We start from the raw sequence: 27,653 nt of genomic DNA on the forward strand, positions 1-27,653 counted from the left end.
ACCGAGTTGCTGAAAGCCCCATCCAACCTGACCCTGAACACTTCCAGGGATGGGTCATCCATAGCTTCTCTGGGTAACCTGTGTCAGGGCCTTACCACCCTCACAGCAGAGAATTTCCTCCTCAGATCTAATCTAACCCTGCCTCTGCCATTTTGAACCATTCCCCCTTGTCCTGTCACTCCATGCCCTTGTGAGGAGTCCCTCTCCAGCTCTCTCACAGCCCCGTTAGGCTCTGGAAGGTGCCATAAGATCTTCCCAGAGCCTTCTGTTCTCCAGGCTGAGCACCCCCAGCTGTCTCAGGCTGTCCCCACAGCAGAGGGGCTCCAGCCCTCTGCTCCCCTTTGTGGCCTCCCCTGGACTCGCTCCTGCAGGTTCACATCCTTCTTGTGTTTGGGGGCCCCAGAGCTGAGGGCAGCGTTGCAGGTGGGGCTTCACAAGGCAAGATTACCTTCCTTGCCCAGCTGCTCACACTTGTTGTGATCCAGCCCTGTATGCAGTTGGTTTAATATTATTTATATTTCTTTCAATATTTATTTGCAGGCTGATAATTAACGCTTGAGAAGTGTATACAGTTTGCAAAACATCAGGTTACAATATATGCAAGCATGTAATGCTGGCTGGGGTATTTTCTACTTTTAGTGTGTTTTCAAAAAACTCAAGAAAATGGAATCATTTAGTAAGTGAATGGCTTTTTGAAAAATTTATTTTTATGAAAATATATTCAAATTCACTATGCTTAAGGATATTTCAAGTTACAATTTGATATGGCTTATGAAAAGAAAGATTGCCTAATTTGAATAGGTTTAGCCACTTCACAGTTTGAGAACCCTGCCTTGCTTTGGTACCTTATTTGCATTCATGGGCAGGAAGGGGACTGTGTTTGGGCTGAAGGCCAGGTAGTAAACTTCACAGTTGAGTTCCTAAGTGTGCACTTAAAAACTCCCCCTGACATCCTTAGCTCTGTTAGAGCTAGACATCCTCTGCTCTCAACTTTGTTCTCATGGCAGTCTTTCCTCCTCTTCCACCAGTTCGAGCTTGTACACCCAGAGCAATCCTCTTCTAAGTCTTGGCTCCTCAGCTGGAGGTTGTTGGAGCATGTTCTGAGACAGCACACCACTTTTTTGGCTTTCTAAAAACAGTGAAGCAACTCCTGAAATGAAGAAAATGCTTGGATCAGGTTAATCAGTTGTCTCTGCCTCTTTGTTAGTGTTTAGCACCTGGAAACAGTCAACGCTACATTTGCAGAAGCCTCCAGCCAGGCAAACTTTGCTTCACATCACAGCAAAATTTTGATCTTGGCAAAACTTGTGTTACTGTAATTTTACCCCTCGTGTAGGTTGTTGTAACTTCAGTCAAATTCCTTTTCACTAGGTTTAAGTTTGACCTGGTTTAGTACATGCTTAGGTTGAATAATGTGTCTGCAGCTGTGGAAGCTGATGAACAAAAGGAGCAGAACCTATTTAGTACCACTGGATTTAAATGTTGCTGCCCACTAATATTTTACAACTCTCTTTTGTATCCTCTTGTATGTTCACAGTATGAGCCAACTGGGTGTGGTTTTTCAAGCTCTAACGAGTAGGACAAGTTGGTATTGTGCTGAACACATTTTAGTCAGTATTTGCTGCTTTATTTCAAATTTTCTAGTGGCTGATTTATTCTTTTTTCCTTATGGTAATGCTTCCCTAGACTGAGTTCTGTAGGTCACTCTTGTCTCTAAATAATGACAGTGTAATCCAGGTTTGGTCACAGAATGGTACTGGCAAGAAAGATTCCAAGTCTCTAATAGGTTTGTGGCAATTAATGAGATGTAAATCTTGCATCTGCCTCTTGGTCTGAAAAGTTTGGTGTTCAGTGTTCTAACAATGGTACCTGAAAATCAAAGTGAACTGTAATTAAACTTTTTTAGAACTACATTGTCCAGAACATTTCTTATATGTTCTCCTTCTATTAACTTTCATTATTGATGGAAAAAAAAAATTATCCTACTGGTACAATGCCTGTAACTTCTGAAGGGTTGTGCAGTAAAGCAAGGCATTGCTGGGGAGCTGGATCTTTTGGCACTTTGGAACTGTAGGAGTAATAAAAGAACCAGCGGATCGAGATGCAAATTGAAGATAAAATGCTGCTTTGTAAGGGATGTAGCAGTTGCAGTTCTAAATTTTGGCATTCATAGACTCTGTCCCTGTAAAGTAACTAAAAAGTAAAAGCTGTACCTAGATATGATTCACAAATATTCTCATGAAAACTGCTGGCTCTATTATAAGAAACAACTGCCTGTGCAAATTACGAAAATCCCTGGTAAAGTGTACTTACTGTCAGCTTCAGTTATGCCAATAATTTCATTGTACCTTTAATTTCCCTTGTTATGACACACTAAATTATGTTTCTCAATATGTTTACTTTTATTTACTTTCAGAGTATATAGTGGAAACGTTTCAGCTTACAGTCTGTTCCTCAGACACATTCAGATTGTTTTTATGGTAGGGGAAAAAAGAATAAGAGAAGATTTAAAAACCTATTCTAAATGATATTTACTGATACCAGCTGAAGTTGAAAGTTCAATTCTAAATGTCATATGAACACAAATTGTGCCAAAAGTCTGCATGCTGAAGAGACAGAGCACAGGAAGTGGGCACTGTTAGTGCTCTTGAGTGCAGATAAGGAACTAGGGAAAAGGGAGATTAAGCAGACTTTTTTTTCCCAGCTGACCAGATCTGTGTCCAACTGATTGCACAAAATTGAACAAAAGCACTTTCTGTACTAAAAAAGATACGTCAAAGTAATAGTAGCTTATGAAAGTCTTTATTGATGCAGATTTTCAGTGTGGCATGGAAAGCTGATTAGCAAAATACTTGCAGATATATATTTTTGGTGAACAGTAAGAAAAATGCAGTGGGGGGAAAAAGAAGGGAAGAAGTTTTCTTAATGCTGTCTGGCATCAGGTCTTAGAGTTGGAAATAAGTTTCCATGTTCAAAAACATGAGATGTCAAAATAATGGCCTCCTAGAATATCCATTTTATCTGTGGGTATCTAAAATATTTCATTTTTTTTGTGAAAATGGAAAAAAGAAATGAGGGTTGGAGATGGAATATTGTTATATAGGCAGTGAAGTAGGTGTTGAAGCCTATTATTTGTCATGGTTTGTGTGGTTTGAGTTTTGGGTGGGTGTACTGCTGGGATTTTAGGGCAAAATGTATAAAGAAAATAACTGTTTTGGTTTGATGCTTCCTGTGGTAGAGTCTTGACCTGTCTTTTGTTTAGGTCTTAGTTTGAGATACCAAGAACCATTACACAGATCATTTCAGTCTTGAAGAGAGGAGCCCTTTCATATCTTATCAAGATTACCCCCGTGTTTATTACTGCTACAAATGCAAAGTCTTGGAAAGCAAATGCTTTGGCTCATCTCCCTTCCTCTGAACCACTCTGTTCTCTAATGAGGAATTGCAGAGGTTCTGCAGGAACCTCTTGGCTAATAAAGCCCAGGAGGGCTGTGGCCCCTGGGGGTACTTCCTTGCATGCAGATAATTAGAATGAGGAAAACGGAGACCTTGATATAATTGATTAGAAGTTATATGCTTGAAAGATTTGTAATCAAACATATACATGATATGTACCAAACAGAGCACTGATTTGTGTTTCCTGTTTTACCTTGAACGTGGATAATCTGATTGCTAGCTAAATTATGTCTTTGATTAATGGAAAAGCAATCAAGATTATCATAACTACCTGAAAGAACTTCTCATGGACTTCTAAAAGATTAAAGATATGGCTGAATTAAGTGTATAGTACTGGAATGTTTTTAAAAATTCCGGTTTCTGTGAAGTAATAGATAGTTCCTGTCTAAATTGCTTGTGCTGCCACTGTAGTGGAAGCAGCTTAAACTTCCTGCAAGCTTTCCCCAAATCATTCCCCAGGCTTCAGACTGTCCCCACCCGTGTGTCCATAATGGCCATCAGCAGTTTGGCTTCAGCTGTTCCACAAAGGTGGGAAACAAGGAGGACAGGAGACCTCCAAGGCTGGCAAATCTCTTAACTCAGGAATGGAGCATTGCAAGCATCACAAACCACTTCAGTCATACATTGTCAGTTTTGTCACTAGAAGAAAATTTACTTGGGGTTTCTCTTGGCATTCTTTATACTCCTTGGGGAATACTAAGAAGTCTTTCCTGGGTAGAGGTATGTGGGAGACTTGTTGGATTTCTGAAATAACTGTTGGTGTACAATGTATAAATTTTTTAGTAGCCACTATGCATTATACATGTTTTCTCTCAAAGGTAACATTCTCATTGTTAATGAATTCATGAAGGAAAGAAATGTAAAATTAGAATGTTTTGTTCTGAAGGGTGATCTTAGGTGTAGTTTAATTTGTAGCTTTCCTTTTGTAGGTTAAAATTTGTCTTCACTTTCTGTTGTCCCTGGACTGTTTCCATCAGTCCTTCCTGTAGCCAAAGGAGGATATGTGAGCCTGCTATCAGACAAGAAACTGCAGCGTTTTTCCTGTTGTTTTTTTATCGTCTTTAAAGTGTGAGCTCCTTGCTGAGAGAACTTAAAGGTTTTAGTATGAGAACTCATGTTCAATCAATGACCTCTAGCCCCCTGGAACCGTGGCGTTCTTTGGGCTGCATCAGATGAAATCATCAGTCTTTCTAAGCTTTGGAGAACCTGACTTTTTAAATACAGAAATTCCAATGGCTTGGTATTTCTCCTTCAGGTGCCATATGAAACTCTGAACAAACGATTTCGGGCTGCGCAGAAGAACATTGACCGGGAGACCAGCCACGTCACCATGGTGGTGGCGGAGCTGGAGAAGACGCTGAGCAGTTGTCCTGCTGTGGACTCCGTTGTCAGCCTCCTGGATGGAGTGGTGGAAAAACTCAGCGTTCTCAAACGCAAGGTGGGTGCTGTTCTACCTTTGCTCTTTGCTTGCATTTTCTTTTCAGCAGAACAGGCATTCCTGACTCTTCAAAGGTCTTGGGATGCACAGTGGAACCTTGCCTCTCTTCTTTCCTAAGAAACATGATTTGGTGGTCCTTGTCTAAGTATAACAAACTTCTCTTGAGAGGTAAAATAAATATATATTTGTAGTCCTCAAAAAGACTTTCTCTACAAAAAGAAAAGAAATAGTAGCAAAACTAATTGATTTGTATCAAATCCTGCTTGTCTAATGGAAAAGTTTGTGTAATTGAATGAAGTGATCACTGGAATGGCAAAACAGGTAGAAGAAAAATATAAAACCCCCACTGCAGGAATAGTTACATGCAGCGTTGAGACTTCTCTGCAGAAGAAAGTGCAAGTTGTCCTGGATTGTTACTTGAATTTTTTTTGTAAACACTCATCTTGCAATTTGAAAGATTCCCAGAGAATATTAAGAGCCTTTTAAACAAAATTTGGCAGGATAACCTGCTTCTAGTTGTTAAGTGTGAACAAAATAAAACCAGCCTTTCAGGCCTTTACCACATCTTTCTTGGAAAAAGAGGTATATGTTCTCAGAAAAAGAAATACAAGCCATCCTTATTTTGGGTGGGAATATTACTCATCCCTAGAGTCATCAGAACACTTACTTGAAACAGGTCTTGCAGAAAAATGAAAATAGCTCTATCGCCTGACTTGAGAGCAGTGCTTCTCCAGAAATAAATAGATGAAACGTAGTGGCAGAGTCATTTCATTAAAATTTAAATGAAATAACCAACAGATATAAATCTTGAGACAGTACTATGTGAAGCATCAAAATACCTTGGAGATTTGCAACATGAAAATAACTCTGTCATGTGTGTTGATTTGAGGTTTTCTGCTTGAACAAGTTAGCTAGGTGTTGAAAAGCTGTTCTGCAAAAGACTTCATAAATTAATTGCTCTTTTCATCCTTGGATTGTGAGACCTAAAGAGGTCTTAAAGGATATGTTTTCCTCACTTCTCCATTACTTACAGAAAAATAGGAGCTATTTCTGAAAGAGGTGTTGGATGTTGCTTGTAGGTGTGTAGTAATGATGTGGAGGAGTAAAAGTTATTTACTTGCTAAAGCTTTGCTGACTGTGGGGGTGTGTCTGAAGGCATTGCTGAATGTTTTGGGTGCAAAGCTCCATTTTAGTTTAATTGCTCATTTGTTTTTGACTGCCTGAAAGACTCTGGGGAACCTTAGAGCTGTTCAGAAAGAAAAAAAGGCCAAAATATTGTTTAGCAGTAAAAGTCCTCTGAAATACAAAGGTCTTTTTATCTGCTGTAAACCTTCAACTCCCAACTGTCTCCTCTATAGTCCCTGCCCTGAGCAAAATGATTGGGTTTTTTAGAGCCTTTGGACCCATGCAGGATCTGTTTCCTCCTGTGTTTGGACAAGGATCTCATGAGCTGCTGAGATGGCCATAACAGAATTAGATGGTTCCTTCATTTAACACTTTACTCACTCTTGAAAGAGAGCTTTTCAATACAGCAGGTTTCTTGGGTTCTGAAAATCATCCTGGGGAAACCTAGGCCTTTGTGTTTTCCCTTTTGTACCCTGTTTAATATGCTTGTTTCCTCAAGTTCTGTTAACATCCAGCAGGGCAAGTCCAGATAGACTCGCTTCAGAGGGTTTTGGAAAGGATCTGTAGCCTTTCTGAATGTACTGGAAGGATCAAAAAGCCAGCAAGAGCTGTATAGGTCCAGATACAAAGCCACATAAGAAGAGCCCTTTGGAAGGAGAAAGGGTTTAACCTTTGTGCCTGGCTGCCTCGAGTTCTTAGTTGCATTCAGAATATTTCTCAAAGTTGCCTTCTCATCAGATAATACTGCAGACATCTAAAAAGTGAAAGTGTGTTTTGTCTTGAGTTAGTGTTTGGTTGCTGAATAGGAAGAGTCCCAGTTTATAACTCAAACAAAATACTTGTCTCCAAACTGTATGTTACAAAATAAAGCAAAAGTCAGCAAAAGAAGTAACTCAGACTTCAGCAGTAAAAATAACTCATGCTGCAGGTGTTTACATGAATGTTAAGAGATTCTTGGATAGTGACTAGAGGCTTAGATACTTGAATTTGGATCAAGGACCAGCTCAGTCAGGCTTAATGGGGAGGGGTGAAATAAGTTCAGTGAGCTTTCCTTGCAAGTTTGCTCTCATTTCACTTTGCTTTTCAAGTACTGATCTTTGCAGAAGAGGTCTGTCCATAGGCAGGCATGGTAAACACAATCAGAACCACCCTGTGCTTCCAGAGCTGGAGCTGTACCATATATGATACTCTAGTCTGAGTTCTGGAAAGGTCACTGTGTCAGCGTGGAGTGCAGAGTGGGCTGCCAAAAGCCTGCCACGTTCTACCTGTGCCTTCCAGCTGCCAGAGCTGTGCACTCATCAAACACAAGCCAGCAAGTTTAAAGTCACCACAGGGCAGCCTAACTTGCAATTGCATCACTCATAATGCATTGCAGATGGGAAAGGTAGCAGCCATCCTCTGCTGGTTTGCCTTTACCTTAGCAGGCACACAAAGGTGCTCGCAGCTTTCTGCAGTTCTGTAGCCTGACATGGCCCGCAGTTGTCACATGCTGTGTACTGAGTCAGCCAGCTTGGAATGATGACTTTAAGGGTGAAGGAAAGCAACTATGAGCTGAGTGTTTTCATTTTAATTAAAAAAAACTATTGTGGAGTACCTTGGGGGAATGGTGTGTGGTTTTTTTGCTGGGTATGCCAATATGTTGGTTTAAAATAATCAATCTAGTTCCTCTGGACGAATGTGTTTTCCCAAGTAAAGCTGCTGAACAAGGGGTGCATGTTTCCACAGTAGCAGAGTTATGTAAAATAGTACCAGTTGAGCAAAACTGATGATTTTGAAAAACTGCTTTTAGATCCTTGAATTCCAGGTGCCAAGAGGCCAACTGTTTGTATAATTTCCATTATTGCATGACTGATTAGAATGGCTCCAGTGTATTAGAAGTAATGTGGGTTTACTCTGCATCACTCCTCAGTAGAACTAATCCAGCAGGACAGCTGCTGGAGGAAGAAGCCATGCATAGGTTAGAGGTGGAAATACTGATTTTTAACTGTTTGGATCAGATGACTGCAAATCTTCACAAAGCTCTTTGCAGGCTATTACAGCAGTTGCTGCCATAGTTGATACATTTCTGGTTTTGGATGAACTACAAATTAAGCAGAAAAATGTATATATTCATAATGTTAAATATGAAAACTTCTGTGCAAGAATATCTCAGAACTGGACCAACCATGCAGAAACTTAGGCACTGCCATAGGAAATATTTCTAAACAAAAGAAACACTACCGGGAGTAGCTGTACAACATACAAACAATGCTTACAACCAATTACTGTGTTTTGCTTTAAAAGGAGCCTGAAAACGTGTAGCTCTTACTGTTAGTTTTCACTTTTCAGGCCGTTGAGTCAATCCAGGCTGAGGACGAGAGCGCCAAGCTGTGCAAACGCAGGATTGAGCACCTGAAGGAGCACAGCAGTGACCAGCCAGCTCCTGCCAACATGTGGAAGAAGAAGCGCATGGACCGGATGATGGTGGAGCACCTCCTGCGCTGTGGCTACTACAACACAGCCGTGAAACTGGCCAGACAAAGCGGCATCGAGGTGGGTGCAGTGTGGATTAATCAGCTGACAACATGGTAGTAAAGAGGAAGGTGGAAAATCAGAACAAGCAGTTCCTTTTGTGTATTGGTATGCCCTCCTTGCTAACTTTTATCTGTTAATCGTTCTAGGCTTGAGCTTGTTCTCCTTACTTAGTGTAAATTGGGCTTTAACGTATTAAAATAAGTCAAAATTGAAGGCGTAATTTTTAGTCACAAATTAAATGATTTTAGATAAACACCTTTCTCTACTAAAACTCAGATTCATTCTCAAATGTCATACAAAATTTCTTGCTAGAGGCCTTTAGGCTGCTGATTAAGCAGGTGGTGGAGCTTCCCATCTGTCTAGCCCCACTCAGCTGATATGTGTAGGTGACCAGACTGAGCAGAACAGCATTTGCTGATTGCAGGAACAACTGTTCATTGTATCATCCTACTGTTTAATGCACTGAAAGGAAGGCTGGCTTTTACTTGGGAAAAGAAATTTTGATACACTTTAGGTTTTTTAGTAGCCATTATATCTTATCCTAAGCACGTTTTGCTGGTTTCCTTGTTTCACCATTTTGTGATTGTTGCTTTCCTTTTCACTGGTTGGTTTTTCTTGGGCTCACAGTGGGTTATGAAATGTTTGAAGTGTGTGTACTTTGGTGTTGCTTCTTTATGCAGACCAATGAATCCTGATTGTGATCCTCTGACAGCCACGAGGACATTAAAACTGATTTTTTAAGAATTTCCTGTTTGTCTAGAGAAATGATGTTTTGCAAATTTTAAGTAGCCTTTCCTATTTGATCCTGAGTGATCCTTAAATCTTCTTTTAATATTCCTGATTCCAGAAGGCATACAACTCCTCTAGTTAAAATCTTACTCTTATAAAGATGCTTAAAGTTGTGTTCTAAAGATGTGTGACTTATGTACTTTGCCTTTCAACTTTGGAATAGTTGAGCATACATCTCTCATTTTGTTGGGGAAAAAGATATTTTTGTTACTGATGTCAAATTAGAGCATATGTACTTGTTCTTTGTCGTGTAACAGGGACCTGTTTGTCATGTGTCTCTTATTCCTTGGCTGCTTTATTGGTCTAATCCTGTTCAGCCAGCAGCAATTTCAGGAAATGCCAAATAGGAAATAGCATGTAGAGGCTGAATAGAAGTGAGAGGGGAAGTGAGTTACAATGTATTAATAGGAAATAGTCCTGAAAAAATCAACTGAAGAGGCTGTTGTGCCTCACTAGAGATACAGCCCGTGCTTGTGAGTCAGAAATACCCAAGGCAATTATGGTAGGATAACTGCAGCTTGACTGGTCAGCAGCTCTCCCACTTGTGGTAGATGTTTCCCTGTGTTTTGAGCTCATCTCTGCTGAATCATCATGTTACTGTACCTGCTAGGTCTGCTGAAAAAGCACTATGGAAATATTTTCACTTTCATAGCAAGCTCTATTATGCTTGATTAAGTGATGCTCAGCTTTGGTTTGGACATGAGCGTGGAAGTCTGTCATGACACACTGCAAGGTGCTGTGGTAAAAGCATCATACTTAAAGCTTTTAATTCTGTTTGTTGAATAGAAAATTTTGTGTTAAAAGCGGAGTTTTAAATAAGATTATTTACCTTCTGCCTGCAAGCCAAACTCTTTAACTCTTTTAATTTGCATAACATCAGAGTAACTCGAATAACATGGAACATAGTTGCATGTTGAATGCACTGAGGCAATTTTTCTCTAGTTCCCTCAAATTATGCATTTTAGTCAGCATTATGGTTTGTTTTGGCTTAATGAAGATAAGACTTCCCTCAGTTTCTCTGCTTTGCACTTGGTCTTTCTTACTGAATGAGGACCCTCTTTGTGAACAGCTTTTACAGTGTATGATGCTGGGACTTGTTTGTAACACAGAATTTGTGGGTTTGCTGGTTTAATAAGACAGCAGCTTTGTTTCTTTTTGTTCCTTTCTTGCTAAAGGATGTGATTATTGGAATGTTCTCTAATGCTTACTAATGTAACTTTGCTGGAGAGATTACGAAATACCATGTTATTCTCTCATGCCAAGTAATCTTTTTTTACTGTGGTTTCACCTGGCATTTTAATTAATATCCCCACCACCAGTCTTGTCTTGATTTTGTTACCACAGTAGACATTATGCCTTAAGTACAAACCTGGAAAAAGGAGCTGTTATTGTTCAGCATGTCCAGCAGCCATAGGTGAGGCTGGTGGACAAGTTGAGCATGGCCCAGCAATGCTTGTGGCAAAGACAATTCAGCAGCGCTCTGGGTTGCACTGGGATAAGCAGCAGCAGCAGGAGGGATGTGAATCAGCCTCTACTCAACTCTGGTTAGACCCATCCTGAGTGCTGTACCCAGCTCTGGGCTCCCCAGCAGACACAAGGACTTATGGAGTCTCCCTGTACCTGGAGATGCTCAAAACGAGACTGGAATGGGAAAGATCCCAAGTAACCTGTTAGAGGTGACCCTGCTTTGACAGAGAGGCTACACAAGTTCCAGAGGTCTGAACCTCAACCATTCTGTGATTCTGTTCATCCAATTGTGGGGCAAGTGGCCGAGGTGCCCTTTGCTGCTCTTTGGAGAGGCTGAAGGAAGCAGCTCTTTGCAGTTCAGTCACAGCTTGGGGATGCCAGGTTAAACACTTTCCAGTAGTTGTCAGACCAGTCTTGGGAGCAGGTCTCAGCCTGCCTGATGGAAGTTTCTAGTGTGGCTCTGGAAGAGACTTGCAGTGCTGCCAAGGTGCTTCATGGGTGAAGCAGGTCAGAAACAATTCTGCTTCAGTGACCAAAGGGAAACCATTAAATCCTCTCTATGTTTGAGTAAACTGTCTGCTGTGTGCTATTGGCAAAGATTGACTGCATGCCATAGTGTCCAATTCTAATAGTTGTTGATGGTCTGTGACAAATTTTAGGCTATTTTCTAAATTAATTACCTCCAGAGGAATGATAGGCTATGAAATCTTGTAATGGAAGTTAAGTGCTTAAAAACCATTGTTACAAACTAGGAAACAAACAGAATGAAAAGCAGTGCTGGATGGAAAAATTATAGGGAAATTTTAAATACCAGAGTTATGAACTAGCTCAAGTTAGGAATCACTTTGGGTATAAAGCATTTATACATCATGAAGTCATGGCAATATAAGAAATAAATTCCAAACATTAAGTATTTGTTACGTCTTTAAAGAGAAGTAATGCTGTTTGGGAAAGTAAACCAGAATGTGAGTAAGATTAAAATAAGAGCTGACAGTCAAAACCAGAAATGTTTGTGCCAAAGTACATTTGGGGTAGAGGGGATTATATTGTGGAATTTTTTCTTGGTGTCTTCTGGCGCTGTAATGATGTGAAAAACAGTTTGGGATGAAGATACAAACTAGATGCTAAGGTTTTTTTTTTTTGTTGCATATGAATAAAACTCATCAGTATAGGCTTCTTAGAATAAATAGAATCAAAATAAGGTCATTATTAGAACCTTGTAATGCCACACCAATATAAAAATGCCTATTTTCATCTGCAGCTGGCAAGGTTGTCTGTTAACTTCAACTTTGTTATTTCATGTTCTGCTACACTGCTATCTCATTTCTGTGCCATTAATTGATATGCAAATTTAGTTTAGGAAGAGTGGTGTTCCAGTAGGAAGTTGGTCTCTGTTTGTAGATAAATTTTATAATTAGGCTATGTATGTGGTGCTTAGTCTACTGTTTCTGGAGGTGGTGAGGTTTAAAATTTTATTTGTTTTTCCAGCCCTTTCCTTAATAGGCTAGGAAGAAAAAATAAACATGTAAAGTGTCCTTACATTCTTTGCTTAATTATGTATAGCTGTAGTGATTTTTGCCTGTAGGATTGAAAACAAACCCAGATTCTGAAGCTTCCAGTCTCCCTTATCATATGCTGTAAATCCTCTTTCCATCTTTGCTTAGCTTATTTTAGTAAAATAATGTATCTCCTTGCCTTAATGCTTGTGCTTGTACAAGAGCTGTACAAGTGGCAATACTTCTTCTGTGAAGAATAACATAAATTCAGCCTAATTTTTAGTGTGTTGGGGCAGGGAGCAGATTATTTAAAAATCTATAATTCAGTGAGGAACAGAAGAGCTACTGCACCCCTGGGCAGGATGGGCAGTGACACTGTCACGTGGGCAGTTAAATGCTTGAGTTGAAAAAACTCTTAAAATAGCTTAAAACTGGTTAATTTGACTTTAAATCAGGGGTTATGTATGTCAATTAAAATTCTGCCAATTAATGTTCTTAGATCAGGAATTAAGTACATGCATCATCCTTCAAAGATACTCAAGTAGCCCTTTGCATTCAAACCACAATGTGCTTTTTGCTTTTGAGAATTGGTGGAGGGGAGGAACCAAGTATTCCATTGACTTCAGAAGTTTTGTCTAGACTTATGACCATTGTCAACATTGATGTGTTAGAAGGGGCTTCTTGACACTTCAAGTATTGACAATTGACACAGTCCCAAAAGGTAACAATTTGCTTGAAGAGGGAGTTCAGGTCTCCAGTTATTGTCAATGGTTTCCTTTCTTTCTACATCTTTCTACTTCTGTGGTAATGGTTATTTACTGGAGAATATCAAAACAGGGCAGATACTGAAAAGCCATTCTAAAAATATTTGTCTTTCAAAGTAGTAAATACATGTATTAAAAAAATTACTTTTGTTTCAGTAAGGAATAGTAGTCACTGGAAAAACTGTCTATCTTCCATTCTTCTCTCCCTCCCTTTTGGTCCAGTTAGTCTTTTTTTACTGCATCATTGCAGCTTCAGTTTTTGTAAAACTGCTTTTGGAGGGATTAGCCTAACTAAAAAAGATACCTGCAACAAATTCAAGTGTGTTGCACTCTCTTAATTTTGTTACAGAAAGCTGTGAAATCTTATTTGATGTCCTGTGATATAAGAGAAACTTGAATTCTTAAAGTCAACTTCATGGCTTTTGACCAAGTACCTGATCTCTTCTTTTTCCTATTCTATATCAGTGTTCCTTTTTTCTACCCCAAAGTTAAATGTTCTTTCCTTGCTTTATAAAAGTGTTCCTCAGCACTGTGATACGGATCCTTCAGCTGACACCTCAGTAGAGTACTGCCGAAGGATTTCTGTCTGCTATGGGACAAAATCTTCCTGAAGCTACTATTTTTGAAGTAATCCATTCCCTGAATAACTGTCTCCTCTTGATGATTCTTCCAGTAAATGGGAGATGGAAAATAACCTGCACATTTGAGCATCACAAAAATGAGCAGTATTAAGTCTTAACTCAAAAAGTTAAAAGCTGAATAAACACATCTTCTAACAATCATACAAAGGTACCTCTAGAAATCCTCCTTGTTAAGATGCATAGACCAAGAATGGCTTGTCGGCAAACACACACATATGTATTAAGGTAATTAATCAAAACACATTTATATTCATAACAATTCAATTTCAGATAGGTAAATAATATTCATCATAATACTTGAATGTATTATTTACTTCACTGTCATGCAGAAATAGCCAAGCTGACTTTCCAGATGCAGGCTGAATGGTAAAAGGTGTCTTTTGCCAGGAGCTATTTGTGTCCCTCTGCTGTGACTTGCTGTTCCCACACTAGAGATGTTACAGGAAATCTATGGATGAAGGAGCTCCTAAACTGGCATCACTGATTTGAAGGTGCCAGGATTTTGGCTTGTGCTGCTTGGAGTTACCCTGCAGTACCAGGCTATAGAGAGCTGCTCAGAAACTCCTTTAAATGTGTTTTGGCTGTACCTAGCGTAGGCATGGCAACTTTGAGCAGATTGGTATAATGAATGTCTGGGTGTGTTCATCTGAATTTCAAAGTGCTGCAATTCCTGCACAGCCTTACATCTGCAGTTTGTCGTGAGCATCTTGAGGAATTAGAATTATGTAAATGTGAAATAGTCAAGATCGAAGCAGAATAACAAACTTCCTCATTACAAATCATTTGACACTTCAAAAGCCAACAACATGAATGGTGCTGTGATGTTGAACATCTTGGTTTTTTCAGTCCATTTAGACAAAGTGGGTTACCTGTAGTGTATCATAACTGAGCCAATTTATTACAAAATACTTAGTATGGAAGGCTGATGATGCAAGAAAAATTCTTGAATTGAAATTTTATCTAAATGGGGAATGGTGTTATCACCTGGAGATTACCCAGGCGTAGAAGAGGTTTGGGTTCAGTAATGTCTCTTCTTACTGTCCTTACTTCCTGCCACACATTCCTTCAAAGTATAAATCTTCCCTCACATTTAACACTTACTCCATTAAATGCTAGGATAATGTTTTGTCAGAGAATGTGTGTAGCTGCCAAGACAGACTGATCCTCCACGGGCAAAAGCTGCAGGGCTTGTGCTCCACTAGGAAAGGATTGGGTGCCTTCCCTCTGCTAGAGGAGGCTGACAGAGAACGAGGCACTTTTTTCCTGCCCAGTGATGCATCTGAAGCTCTAGAAGCTTTGTCACATTAGTGTAGTGTAGTCATTTATTACTGTACTTAGCATGGTGTAAAATGCTGATGGGTAAAGGTGCAGCCATTTGCTGAGCTGCAAAAATTGCTGAGGCAGGAGCAGAGGATGCACTGGGAAAACAGATTGCTAAGAACCAACCTCAGTGCTTGCTCCAACTCTGAGGCTCTTCCAAGCAGCTTATGTCCTTGAGTGGAAGGAGATGGATTTCTCTTTGCTTCTTTTTGCTTGGCTCTGGAGCAGCCAGTGCTGGAATATGTGTAGTTTTGGTGACCACACTTTAGAAAGCTGTTGGAAAAACTGGATGGAGGGAGAGGATGACTGGAAAATATGATGGGTGGGTGCTTTTGGTAGGTGTGAGAGCAGAGGTCAAATACCAAGGAGTTTTGTAATCTAGTCAGAAAAACTGAAGTTGGGCACAAATTTAGAACATGAATTAATCTCTAGAATTAATTAACCAAAGTACCAGTATCCTCTAATGTTGTACAAAGACCATGCTCTTCTGACAGACACTAAATGTTAGATACTGGGATCCTTCAAAAATAACAAGGCAGAACTAAAAGGTCTGTGCTGTGCTGAGGGTATGCAAGATGCTCTCATGTGAAAGCTTCACTGTACACCATGGGTAATGTGTTTACTTTGTAGACAAAAACATTTCTGGCTCTTGTGTTGATGAATCTGTGGTTTGGCTCTCTGTTGTTGCATTTTTCCCCAATAACTAGCTCTGCAGCTGGCTTTGAGTAAGGCATTCTGTCACTTACTCCATTTAGTTTCTCTCTAATCCTGTTAATGTGAGTAGCATTATAACACTTAATAGTAGCTTAATGAACTTCACACAATGTTATTTAATGAGCAGAGAGTGAGGAAGGCCCCATACTGTTCATTTGTGCCCCACTTTGACAGGTCCTCAGTAATGGTGGTGTTGCTGTGTTGTCACCACCTATGCCATTATTTTCCTGATTGGTGTCTCCCTTCAGTGTCAGTGCAGTTCATACATACCCTGTGTTGTCTTTAAAGAATCTGTTACTCCTTTAATTCCTGCACTTGTGTAGGGGCAGAGGATTTGGATTGTGCTCCCAATTCCTGTCACTGCCATCACAACCACCTACCCTGTCCCCATCTTCACCTGCACCTTGTTTTTTGCTTCCTGCACATGTTTGCAGGTAACTGTGGTGTTTCCCAGGCTTGCTGCTCCTGCCCAGGGATGCCTCTCCCACTGTTTCCCCGCTGTGGAAATGCTCTGACCTCTTCTTTCCCAGCTACTCCTGTGGTCTCACCTTGCAGCTCTTGTGTTTGCCTTCTCCCCGAGTTGTGTAACAGTGATCACAGCCTGAGATGATGCCTGCTTTTGCTGCATGTTCATCACAGGGGAATTTTAACAAATGCATATATTAATATAGAAGAGTAAATTGACCTCTTTGTTTGTAACTGTTCATTACTGCATTTCTACTTCACTTCCACAGACCTAAATTATACTGAAAGTTGTGTTGCGAGTGGAGAGTATGCGAGTAGTCATTAAAAGCTTAACACAGCTTTTTCTGCAGTTGTTGTTTGAGTGATCTAAGTGTTCATTGTATTTCATATACAAGTAGTTTACCATGCTGCTGAACGCTGGAGTGCATCAGCAAAGGCTTTTTTATGAGGGTAGTGCTCTTGTGCATGTAATGTGGATAGATAGATAGATAGTCAATCTTATTAAAGCTGTTATTGGTACATACTCTTGGCAATGAGCCACTGGTAGCTTGAGGCGTACTGGCCTATTTTCAATTTCATATTGATGCTAGTAAGCAATTAAAAATAAACAATCTGCATTTTTGAAAAATACACAAACAGTATCTTATGATATTACAAATTGCTTGTTTTATACAACAGATAGCCTATTTTATGAGAGCTGCTTTTTTCCACTGAGGAAATTTTCTTTCTAAAAATGCTGCCTTTTCTTACTGAATCAAATCTTTTATTTCATCTTGTTTAGCCTAACATTTCTTTTTTGATTAATTAATCTTGTTTTCAGAATAACTTATGGGAGATTAGAAAATATCAAGTATTGGGTATTCTAGTACTTATTTCTGGTTGGTTTTGAGCCCTGTTAAAGATTCACATTTCTAATGTGAAATATTCTGGGGGTTATATTAATACATAAATGCTCATATGAGCTATAAGGGATTTTATCACACATTCCTTCTGATAGCTTTCCTGACTTGTGACTGGAGATCTCATAAAGTAAAAGTATTTCAGCTCATGTGCATATTGGAGAGCAGTGAAGAGGAATGACTTGACCTGACTGCTCCGAATTTTAAAATGTTACATAAAAATCCTCATGTGAACACTACATGAATTTCTGTAGTTATTTTGCTACTGCAGAAAAGATATTTTTGTTGTAAGTCATTTGACATAGGGTCTAATGCAAAGTTGCTGTGTTTGTTGCATCTGGTGCTGAAAATTCTGAGCAGTTTTCTTGGTGAATTTAGAGCCACACATCTCTGGTTCTAGATCTGGGTTTTTTCCAGTTCAATGTTGAATTCTCTTAATTGTGCACAGTCTAAAGTTACAGCCTTTGTTTGGCTTTAAATTCAGTTTAAATTCACATTTTGATATATATTTGATATATATTTGGTTCACAACTTTGTAATAGATGCAGCTGTGTTTAATTTTCATTTCATGTGAAGCTTATATATCTGCCAGTTAAACCAAATTACTCTACTGCCTTTATACATACCTTATTATTTCACAGCTATTATTCTTCACAGCCTTTACTGTATTTTTGTGAATCACTTCTTTTCTGTAATGCAACCACACAAATTCATTAAGTTCTGGGCCCATTTTCATTGTTCTCTTAGTTCTGGTGTCTCAGACTAGTGTTCATTTTTGCTCAGCTTTTCCCTGCAGTGAGGGCAGGTGCTGGAGTCTCCTAAAAAAGGAGGAGCACCCTGGCAAGGAGTGAGCAAAGATTTGAGCCCATCACCAGAGAGTGCAGCAGCTTTTCAGAGCAGGGGATGTGCATAAACACTCTTGGGGTGTTCTTGCTAAGAACCCATCTGGGCAAATGGGATCCAGCTTTTATGTTGGCCAGGAGTGTGTATCTAGTAATCATCATCATAAAGGCATTCTCATTCTTCATAGTATTTTATACCTAATAATTGGAGTTCTGTGCAGAATCACAGGGTTGGTAACCTCCCTCCCTGGAGGCACTTGCAGCTTAAAAAGAAGCAGTGATATTTTAAAAGCTATATATATGTAAATCAGGCAGAGCACAGGGTGATGGATAGCTGTATTCTTGTTTAAATAAGTACCTCTGCTTTCACTAAAGTGTCTTCAACCTTCATGTGCAGTTTTCTCCAGTAATAAATGTCTTTCTCTGGAGTTTTCACTGTTGTAATGGAATTAAATAGTTCTTTTATGATAAAGTTCACCCAGTGTTGAGATAGTTACCCTTCTAAAACCTGGTTAGTGACTGTTGTATAGAAGGGAAAGTTAGTTCACTTCAGTCAAATAGCTGTTTTTTAAAGCAGAAATTATAAAATCCAGGTGGTACTCCTTGGTTTGTACTGTGCTTCCCCCTTGAGTGTTTGGATAATTGTTGCTAATACTTAATGGAGCGAGTTCTCCTCCTTCAGACATTTGAGACTATTTTTCTGTACATTTAATTCTGTAGAATTAAATGAAAGTTTTGTGTAAATCAGTCTTCTTGCCCAACCTCAGGTATTGTGTATTTGGAATCAAGTGATTTAGCAAAGTTATGACAATGCACAGGAGGCTGGAAAGTCTGTGCTAGGTTATGGTTTGATCCCAGGACTGAAATTATCTGTGTGTGGGGTAGGGCTCTCCTTAGTTCTGCAGGAAAGCATTGCAATCCCCGTTCCAGCGTGAAAGCTGAAAGTGTGAAATGAAGGTTGTTGTAAAGAGGGTAATTAAAGAGTTTAGAGTTCCTTTTTAGTTTATATACAAGCCAGAAAATGTTTGCCATGGTGCTGAATACTGTGTCATTTCAAGGGGGAGTGTGTGGCAACAGATTTCTTGCTTCTGCTTTTTCTGCACCTGCAAAATCAAGTGGCAGTATTTGTCTAAAATTGTGTATTTACATTTACTCAATTTTATATGTAAATTATATAAGAGAGGCTCTTTGTAGCAGCCTGTGAAATCTTAATCCTGTTTTGGGAGCTGAAAAAGACAATGTTTCTGTGTGGTCCCAAGCCTTTACAACTCTGAATTGCTGAATACTTTCAGAAAGATATTCAGGATTGGGGTCTTAACTGGGATTTTTTTGACTGGAACACAAGAAATTTCTTACAAATGCTAAACTGGTTCCTGTCCATCCAAGGTGAGGCAGACAAGTTGTGTTCATGACCAGCCTGTGTGGAAGAGCTGAGCTAGTTTTGATAAATCCTCTGATATTCCTTTCTTCTGTTTCCTTAGTCCTAGCTAAGGAGGAAGCACCAAGAGCAGGCACCACCAGGAAAGATAGGAAAGTATGATTGGATTAAGAAAAACCTGTGTGGCATGTGGGGTTTTTAAAGGTTTATTGCCTAATTGTGTCTTGGTGTTTTTGTGGTAATCAGTCTGCACGATTAAGACTTCTTCTAATCAAATGCAAAAGCTGTTCCTGTCTCTACAAAAGGATTTCTTAATGCCTTTTTTATATTGTTCCTTAACTTTCTATCAAGTCAACAGAAAAGAAAATCCTATTTATTGGTGCAATTTAAATGTAATTGTTGGTTCTGAAAGAAACTCCTTTAATTTAAAATGTTCTCCTCTGTTTTCTGGATACATACTGTCTATTTAATAGAGAAGGCTGCCAAGCTTTGACTTCTTTTGGCAACCGCGACTCTAATTAGCATTTCTGTTAAATAGAACCTTTTTCATTTTACATTTTCAAAAGCAATGTAGAAATTCTCTTTTTATTTAAGAGTTTTGTCTGCCTCAGCAGCAATTGCAGTCGTTTTGCTCCTAGTAGAGGGCTGCTATACCAACACCTGATTGATAAATACAGATAGCTGGGATTCTCTACCCAGCTCATGGGCTTATAATAAATGCTGCCCTTATGTTTCTTTAATTTATTTTTTTAATGAAGCTTCAACTATTAAAAGCTAACAAATTAGTTTAAACCAGTGATTTGTTTCTGCTTAGCAGATCCAGTCTTTTTTTGATGTAAAAGCAAATGCTTTTGTTTTCATTTGGTATAAAAGCAAATGCTGTTCATTAAGAGGGCACATAGCTCCAATAAACTTGAGGAGATGTATGGAGATGTTACTGTTTGTAACTTAAATGGAATTGTCTTTCCACTCAGCACTGGATGGAATGCAAGCAAGATAATTATTATGACTGCATTATGTGTCAAGCTGCTTATACAGATGAGTTAATGGGCAAGAGGTTTTTCTATGGTCACCTTATCATGCACAAGGGAGTAATGAACTTTTCTTCCACTTGAGCATATGACCAGGAAAACTTCAGACCAGAAAAAACATTCTTCTCATGTTCTTGTAGGAATACTTTAAAAATACTCTTGTGGAGCAGGTTGGCATTCTTTCAGTCCATTTGCCAGCACATTGATAGAACAGATGAATTTTTTTTAACTTTAATGGTATAAGAAGAGTCCATTAAAGTCCAGTCCCAGTGTTGTTCTGTAAACTTGTAGCTGTCTGAATTCTGAGCTCAGTCTGACTTACCTGGATTTGATACCAGTAGAGCTGTGGGAAGCTGTTTGTTCTTTTCATGGTAAATAGTTTTGTTGCTGTGATCATACAACCTATAAAATAAATGTTAATGTTTTAGTTTTAAAATTCAAGTGATGAGAAAAGGATTTAGTAAAAGCTGCAAGTTCTGCTGCACTTTAGAAATACATGTGGCTTGTTTAAATTTCTGTAATAACCATTCTGATAACCCTAACATGATTTAGTCCACTTTCTCAATAGTATTAGACTTCCTGTATTTATAAGGAAAAACTGGGTAATAAAATGCAAGATGTGAATGTGATACAGCTGATGCTAGTTCTGGTTTTCAGCTTTCTCTCATGGAAGATAGAACTTTTAAGATTAAGTGTATTCAGCTGTTCTGACAGCTGAAAATGCAATCTATTTCTGAGAGTGGTTTTATTCACTAGACCTATGGTAATATTTGTGATATTAAGCATCTCAATTGTATAAAAGTCTGCAAGCTTCTAGGTGTAATCCTTAATAGTTTTCTTTGTTTTGGTTTGGTTTTGTTCTGTTATATAACTACACTCAGAGAACTGCTGTCACTATCAGAACATTCCAGTCCATGGAAATATCCTGTAATGTCTTTTTGAAAAGTAGAATTTTAAAATCCAGACATCTTAAGAACAAAGCCTTTTGTATCTCTGTATTCCAACTAAGTTGAAGAATTGCTGTGTAAAGTATGAGTACAATTTAACAAGACCTTCCTTCCATTTTTGTTTTTTGAAGGACTTGGTAAATATTGAGATGTTTTTGACTGCTAAGGAAGTGGAAGAGTCATTGGAAAGACAAGAGACTATGACTTGCTTGGCTTGGTGTCATGACAACAAATCCAGACTCAGAAAAATGAAGGTACGAAAATGTAACGGTCACATTTTGCTTAAACTATTTTCTAAAGTACTTGGATGCTGGATGTGGTCAACATGTTTTAAATTACAGGTCTTGAAAAACGTCTTGTATAAAAGTAAGGACAGTAAGTATAAAAATATTCTTAAAAGGCATAGGTAGGTGGAGCTGAACAGGCTCAGAAATGTCAAACCTGGAAGTGAGTGATAGGTCATCTTCTGGATTCAGTGTTGTCTCAACAAATTATGCTCAAATAAAATACAATACTCAGTTGGGTTTAGTGTAATTTGTAAACAATTAAATGCAGAAATATGTAGTGTCTTGATGCATATCAACTTACATTTATAACTCTGTGCATCCTGGTGAGACTATAACTAAGTTTATATGTGAAGGTGTCTTAAGAATGAGATTAATTGGTAATTTCTGCCCTCAGGTTTAACATTTCTGAGAGAAATTTCATGCAGATTTTAGTCGTAGTAATTTTGAACTCTTGAATATAAGAAGACAAAACTTTAAAGTAAAGAATAAGCATTCTGTGAGAAAATAGAAAAATAAAAGCTGGAATCTAATCAAGTAATAAACAGAAAGTCTTCCTCAAGCCATTGAGCACCACGAGCAGAACATGCTGTGTACTTGTTGCTATGCAGTCCACTTAAATTTCCTTGTCTCTTAAATTATGCATTTCAAAACATGCTGTAATCTTTGATAGGGCTTGCAGAAATCTGGTTTTAACTGATATTAACCAAAATCCCTGCCTTCCTCAAAGATGTTTGTGTCTTATATTTTTTAAACTAAGGGCTTTCTTTAACCAAAAATGTTTGAGTGCACTTATTAACCATGAGCAAAGAGTGACACTCTGGCACTCAGGGGTGCCAAACTGAGAATGAGCTGAAGAAGGGATGCAAAAGTGATTACTCTAGAGAAAATGATGATCTTGTTATGGAAACCATTAAAGGAAAACCAGAATTGATATGTAAACCATGTTACATAATTATACTGATAAAAAAATCCCCCTTGTGTAATCTTAAAATGTTAAGTAATAAAAGAAATAAAATCTGAACGTCTTACTTTTCATCACCAATTTTCAACAAGCAGTAAATAAGGAAACATCTTCCCCATCCTCTTTTTGAAAAACAAGCTACAACAAAAATCTATTTCTGCAAGCCCTACACTTTTTTCTTTTTTAATCAAACAAAAACCAAAGCTAAGGCTGTGAGAGATCAGAGTTGGAAGAAGAGAAATTAGTGTGCTTCTTTTTAAAACACAAACACTTCTGCTTCTCTTTGCTTTAGTTGCTTAGCTACTCGTGGACATTAATGTTCTAAAATCCCAGCCACCACCTACCTGAATGCAAACTTTATCTAAAATCTAAACTGTTTGGTGGCCTGGGAAAGCAGTCACATAATCTTTACAGATGTGAGTGATCTGAAATCTTGTGCAGAGCTGCTGTGGGGCTGTTTGAAGGTACACAGAGTTGGAATGTGCATCATCTGATTGTGGAGAACTCTCTGCTTCTAGTTACACTTGTCTGCAGAGCCCCTGGGGCCATTGGCTTGCACCTTAGTTGAAAATTCATTTGTTTGGCATGTGAGTTTTGCTGTTGAAACATCTTAGCAAAATAGGAAGCCCTGGGATTTAGAATTATTGAAAATTAAAAAGCTTGATCAGATTTTTAGTTGAAACAAGCTTATTTAAAATTCTAGATGAGAGGTTTGTGAAGATTTGGATAACGTATTTTAAAATAGTCCTATTGAAAATCTCAAGAGGGGAAACTTACTTTCTGCTAAATCTGGGCTTAAATACAGAAAAAAGGCATAGCTGGAAAATAATTTTTTTTGTTCCTTAAACTAGTAAGTTTTAACATATGAAAGAGTGCATCATTTTTATGTTGAAATGGCTTATGTTTTAAATCTTAAATAAGCAGTTGTTGCAGTGTGTGCATTAGTGACCCCATGCAGATAGAAATTCAGAATTGCTCAAATTCCTACTGAAATCACTGAGGAATTTTGACATGACTATGCTGATGACAATAAACAAAAGGCAACTATTCACTAGAAACATGGATAAAGAAAAAACACTCAGCAAGTGGAACAGAGTAACACAGGGAATGGAGTTCTTTACATCATTCAGAGCACTTTGGGTTTTCATTATTTTCGTTAGGTAATCAGCAGTTGACTGTGTCCCTATAAAGAAGCATAGTGATTTGTTCTTTTACAGGGGGGAGAATCTTTTTAATTCCACATATTCAAAGTTTTTTTATAGATTTTGTGAACTGGTGATGGAATTTGATTTAAAGGGACACTGTCAGCTTCATTAGGCTTCAAATTTTACCTTTTTCCATAAACAGGTAAATGCCACTTGGTTTTCTTGTTTGAGACTTGTTTCCAGCATGGCTTTTAGATGTTTGACGAGGAGAGTGGGATAGAAGCTTGAAGAAAGGGAGGGGAGGGTATTGCAGCAACTTAAACTTTGTACTGGTTTTTTTTAATATTGGGGTTTTTCAAAAAACATTCAGAGAAATGTTTCTTCCTTGCAGTCTTCTGGGTAGACCTGTCTAAATTCCCATATAGCCCCAAACTACTGTTGAGTCTGCTACTTTAAATTGTAAGAGAATACAAAGAAATCACCTATTACTCTCATTTGTGTCTCAGGTAACAGGGCTTTCATTAGGAAAAAGTCCATCCCTGAGTCCATCCCTGCCAAGGTTTTAAAGGAGGCAGGAGGAGGAGGATTTTCTTTGTTTGCTTTTAGGGAATTCTGTGCTGATGTTGTCTGTAGAGTCAGCATTTCAACTTTTTTTGCATGAATGCCTAAAAGCAAGCAAACCAGGTTGCATGTTATTAACACTTTCTTTTTGTTGTGCACACGTAGCTGTTAACAAACCATGAGGTGCAGCTTTGGCACCATCTAAGACCCTGTCTTGTCTTTAATCTCAGAGCTGTCTGGAGTTCAGCCTAAGGATTCAGGAGTTCATTGAACTCATTCGACAGAACAAGAGACTGGATGCTGTGAGGTATGAAATTAGGATGCTTTCCAAACAATTTTCTTAACAAGATGGTATTATGCTTCATTAGAAACATGTGACTATTGTTGCAACACCCAGAAGCCCTGTAAAGCCTTGAAGGGTCTCTTGCCTGGTATTGTCATCAGTCTTTGGATTTAAGCTGGGCTTGGATTTTTTTTTTTTTAAAGGCAAAGTATAATTCCAGAGATGCACCTTCTTCAAGAATTGTTGTTATCCCTGAAACTGTGTCTTCTTAGTCTTCAAAATCAAGGTTTAGAAAATTAACCTGTTTTAAAAATCAAAAGGATTTTCTGGTGTACTATATAAATATATATTCACCTTTAACTGATTTTCAGGAGGTACAGCCAGCTTCTTATGGCAGTTCATTACAGTTTTAATCACCAGAAATACTAAAAAGTTAATGAAACCTTCCTCTAAAGCTTTAACATTTAAATTTTGACTGAATTCTCTTCTGCTTTGCTATCTTCATTAAACTTTTTGTTCTGCAAGTTCCCTGCAAGGCCGTGTTCACCCTCTGTATTGATGCCTAATATAAAGTTGTGTATGGTTGTGGGTGGGAGAGGGATGAGCTGTGTTAGATTTTCTTCACTCTGTGAAGAGTAAATTTTCTTCCTCTGGCTCCAAATGAGGAAACCAGCTCAAAGTCTCCATTTTTACCTGTTCTGAAGGAGTTCAGTGGGGACTACAGAGAGAAAATAACAATGCCCAGTGGGGTTGTGGAGCAGTGACAGAAGTGCAGTCACACCTCAGCACTGCCTGACTTCAACCACAAGAGAGTTTTTCTGACAGTACTTTTCATACCAGCACATGAAGCAATTTATACATATGAGTTAAGGTGGAATAATGTTCTAGGATAACACAGGAAACTAGTCCTGCTAAAATAAGTAGAATTTTGATCCTGGGACAAAGAAATGCATTGATAATTTGATAAGCAGTGACCTTGCCAGCACCAAAGTACAGTGCAGGTAGCAGAGCTACTGGAGCTCACATGGTCAAAAGGGAGGGAGAACTCTCAGCAGGTTGTTTTGTAGGAGTATTTAAACCTAAAGAGAGGTGAGAAATTCATGAACCAACCTGAAGCTTTGCTGACACATCCTGATGAGAACAATGTTGCCATGTAATATTTCTGTGTTAAGGAATCTGCTAGTTCTGCCTTTAAACCCAAACTAGGTACTTCAGAAACTGAAACTTGTATTTGTGGCAGAGCTGATTTTTTGGTCAGAGCAGCACAGAGATACAGAAAACCATCATAATGTATGGACAGACTGAAAACATTCTAGCATATTTCCAAAGCTAGATGGAGAAGCTTTCCCAAAGGGCAAAGTTTCAGGGTTATTTTCAGGTTTTATTTCTAATTTCATTCAGATGCATGGCTTGCTTTGAGCAAATATCATTCCTACTTTGCCCTACCTGCACTTAAATAATCTTTGCAATGGTCCCAGCCAATGCAAATGTGCAATCTGAGAAACTCCAGCTAATTTTAATGTTAATAATTAAAACTAAACATAATTAAAAACAAAACCTACAAGCTAGCATTTAGATATGTGCACTTACCCTTTGATAGAATTGTCAAATCTTAAGGAATTGTCAAGTACTTAAGAAAAGGATGAAAGAGACTCAACTCCATTATGTGTCTTCTGAAGCCCATGGTGCTCTTTATACCAAATGAATACTGTGCCTTTAGCTTTATTCTCAGTTTGTTTCTTTGCCAAGTGTGCAGTCATGCATCTCAACAATGAGTAGTCCATGCTCTAAAAACTATTTTCTTTGAGCCACAGCTTCCTTATGTAGCTTGGAAACCAGAGGGCAGGCACAGAGCTGGAATAAGGAAATAGGCTGAGAATTGGGGCAAAGCAGATAAGGTCCTTCTGTATTTTATTGTTACTGGATATCTGTTTCCCTCTCATCCCTTTTCCACATCAGAAGTGGTAAAATTTGCAAGCTATCAGCCCTCAAGAGGACAGCATGGTTTGTGTGGAATAACCTGTCTGAGGTTTACAATTTTGAGCTCCTGTCTGTATGGCAAACAAGGCATCCATATTGAGTGGTGTTGGGGTGAAGTGTGTCTATTCCACATAACTTGCTGAAATTCAGGGCTGACATACATTTTATACTTGGCAGTTATAAGTTGCCAGTCATGGCAGTGCTGCTTTAACTTCATAACCACTTGGAAAAGGAAAAGGAAAAGGAGCTATGAGCATCTCTCTGTATCTTAATTGACTCCCTTTTAGCAGGATTAGTTTTGATTATTTTGAACATTCAGACTTCAACATCTCAATTCTTCCTTTCAGTAACATGCCCTATAAACTAAGTTTTTACCATTGCATTCTACTTTGTTTCAAAATAAATTACTAATGAATAAGGGAATACATTTTGGGGAGGCGTGGCATAAATTTCATTGCTTCTAGCAAACTCCTGCAACTTGTGGTTTTATTAGCTTGCTTTTTCTAAGTGCCTGCTGCAGGATTCTTTCAGTATTGTGTCTGTGGTGCAATAAATAGGTCAGGCATCCATTAGAAAGCAGAGAAAGAGGCTGTTTACCAAGGAGTTTCCTGTGTGAGTGGAACTGGGGGAACTGACATTTTGTTGAAACGCAGCTGGTGTTTAAATAAGTTTGAAAGCTTTTGCTGCCTGCTGAGAACCTCTGAAGTGACATTGCTTTTACATTAAAATTGATGTGAACTTTAAAATTATCCATCTTATTAAATAAGTGTTTGAATTTGTGTAGCTTTTTAGAATGAGTACAAACAGACTTTCCTCTAAGGTGCTTTATCAGAGTAGCCTTGAAAGTGCAAGTTTCAAGAATGTAAAAATTGTTCTTGAATACAAAGAGTGAATCTCTTAACCTTAAATATAACACAGAGTTTTTTGCCTAGTATCATTAGCCTTTAACACTCTGTCTCTAGGGTTTTTTTGTCAAATTTGTACCTACTAAAGTAACAATGAATGACTGATGACACCAATTTCACTTTAGGAGCTCCCACTAATTTCATTCTGGGAAATTTGACAGCATTTTGATATTTTGCTCTTATGCAATGCCAGAGATACACAAAGTTCTCAGCTAAAAGCTTAACAAAGCATCGTGTGCACTTCT

General features: G+C 38.5%; 1 protein-coding gene and 1 long non-coding RNA gene across 7 annotated transcripts in view; one reads left to right on the forward strand and one right to left on the reverse strand.

Moving 5' to 3' along the window:
• The window catches only part of MAEA (macrophage erythroblast attacher, E3 ubiquitin ligase), a 47,955-nt gene that overhangs the window by 12,748 nt on the left and 7,554 nt on the right, over window positions 1–27,653 (forward strand). For all 5 annotated transcript variants that reach the window (XM_063401456.1, XM_063401455.1, XM_063401452.1 and 2 more), the window contains 4 exons: window positions 4,712–4,894; window positions 8,348–8,551; window positions 21,418–21,540; window positions 24,471–24,547. In XM_063401456.1, coding sequence (XP_063257526.1) covers window positions 4,787–4,894; window positions 8,348–8,551; window positions 21,418–21,540; window positions 24,471–24,547 — 512 coding nt within the window. In that variant the 5' untranslated portion in view covers window positions 4,712–4,786. The remainder of the gene's footprint in view (window positions 1–4,711; window positions 4,895–8,347; window positions 8,552–21,417; window positions 21,541–24,470; window positions 24,548–27,653) is intronic.
• LOC134552660 (uncharacterized) lies at window positions 620–27,535 on the reverse strand. Of its 2 annotated transcripts, none has more exons than XR_010080910.1 (3): window positions 26,114–27,535; window positions 20,662–20,741; window positions 620–1,150 (listed from the first exon to the last, which is right to left on the reverse strand). It is a non-coding gene; the product is annotated as an uncharacterized LOC134552660 (long non-coding RNA). The 2 variants fall into 2 exon arrangements; XR_010080909.1 differs by lacking the exon at window positions 620–1,150 and adding an exon at window positions 17,197–17,777.

The sequence above is a fragment of the Prinia subflava genome, chromosome 7 (assembly GCF_021018805.1).
Source record: "Prinia subflava isolate CZ2003 ecotype Zambia chromosome 7, Cam_Psub_1.2, whole genome shotgun sequence".
NCBI lineage: Eukaryota > Metazoa > Chordata > Aves > Passeriformes > Cisticolidae > Prinia > Prinia subflava.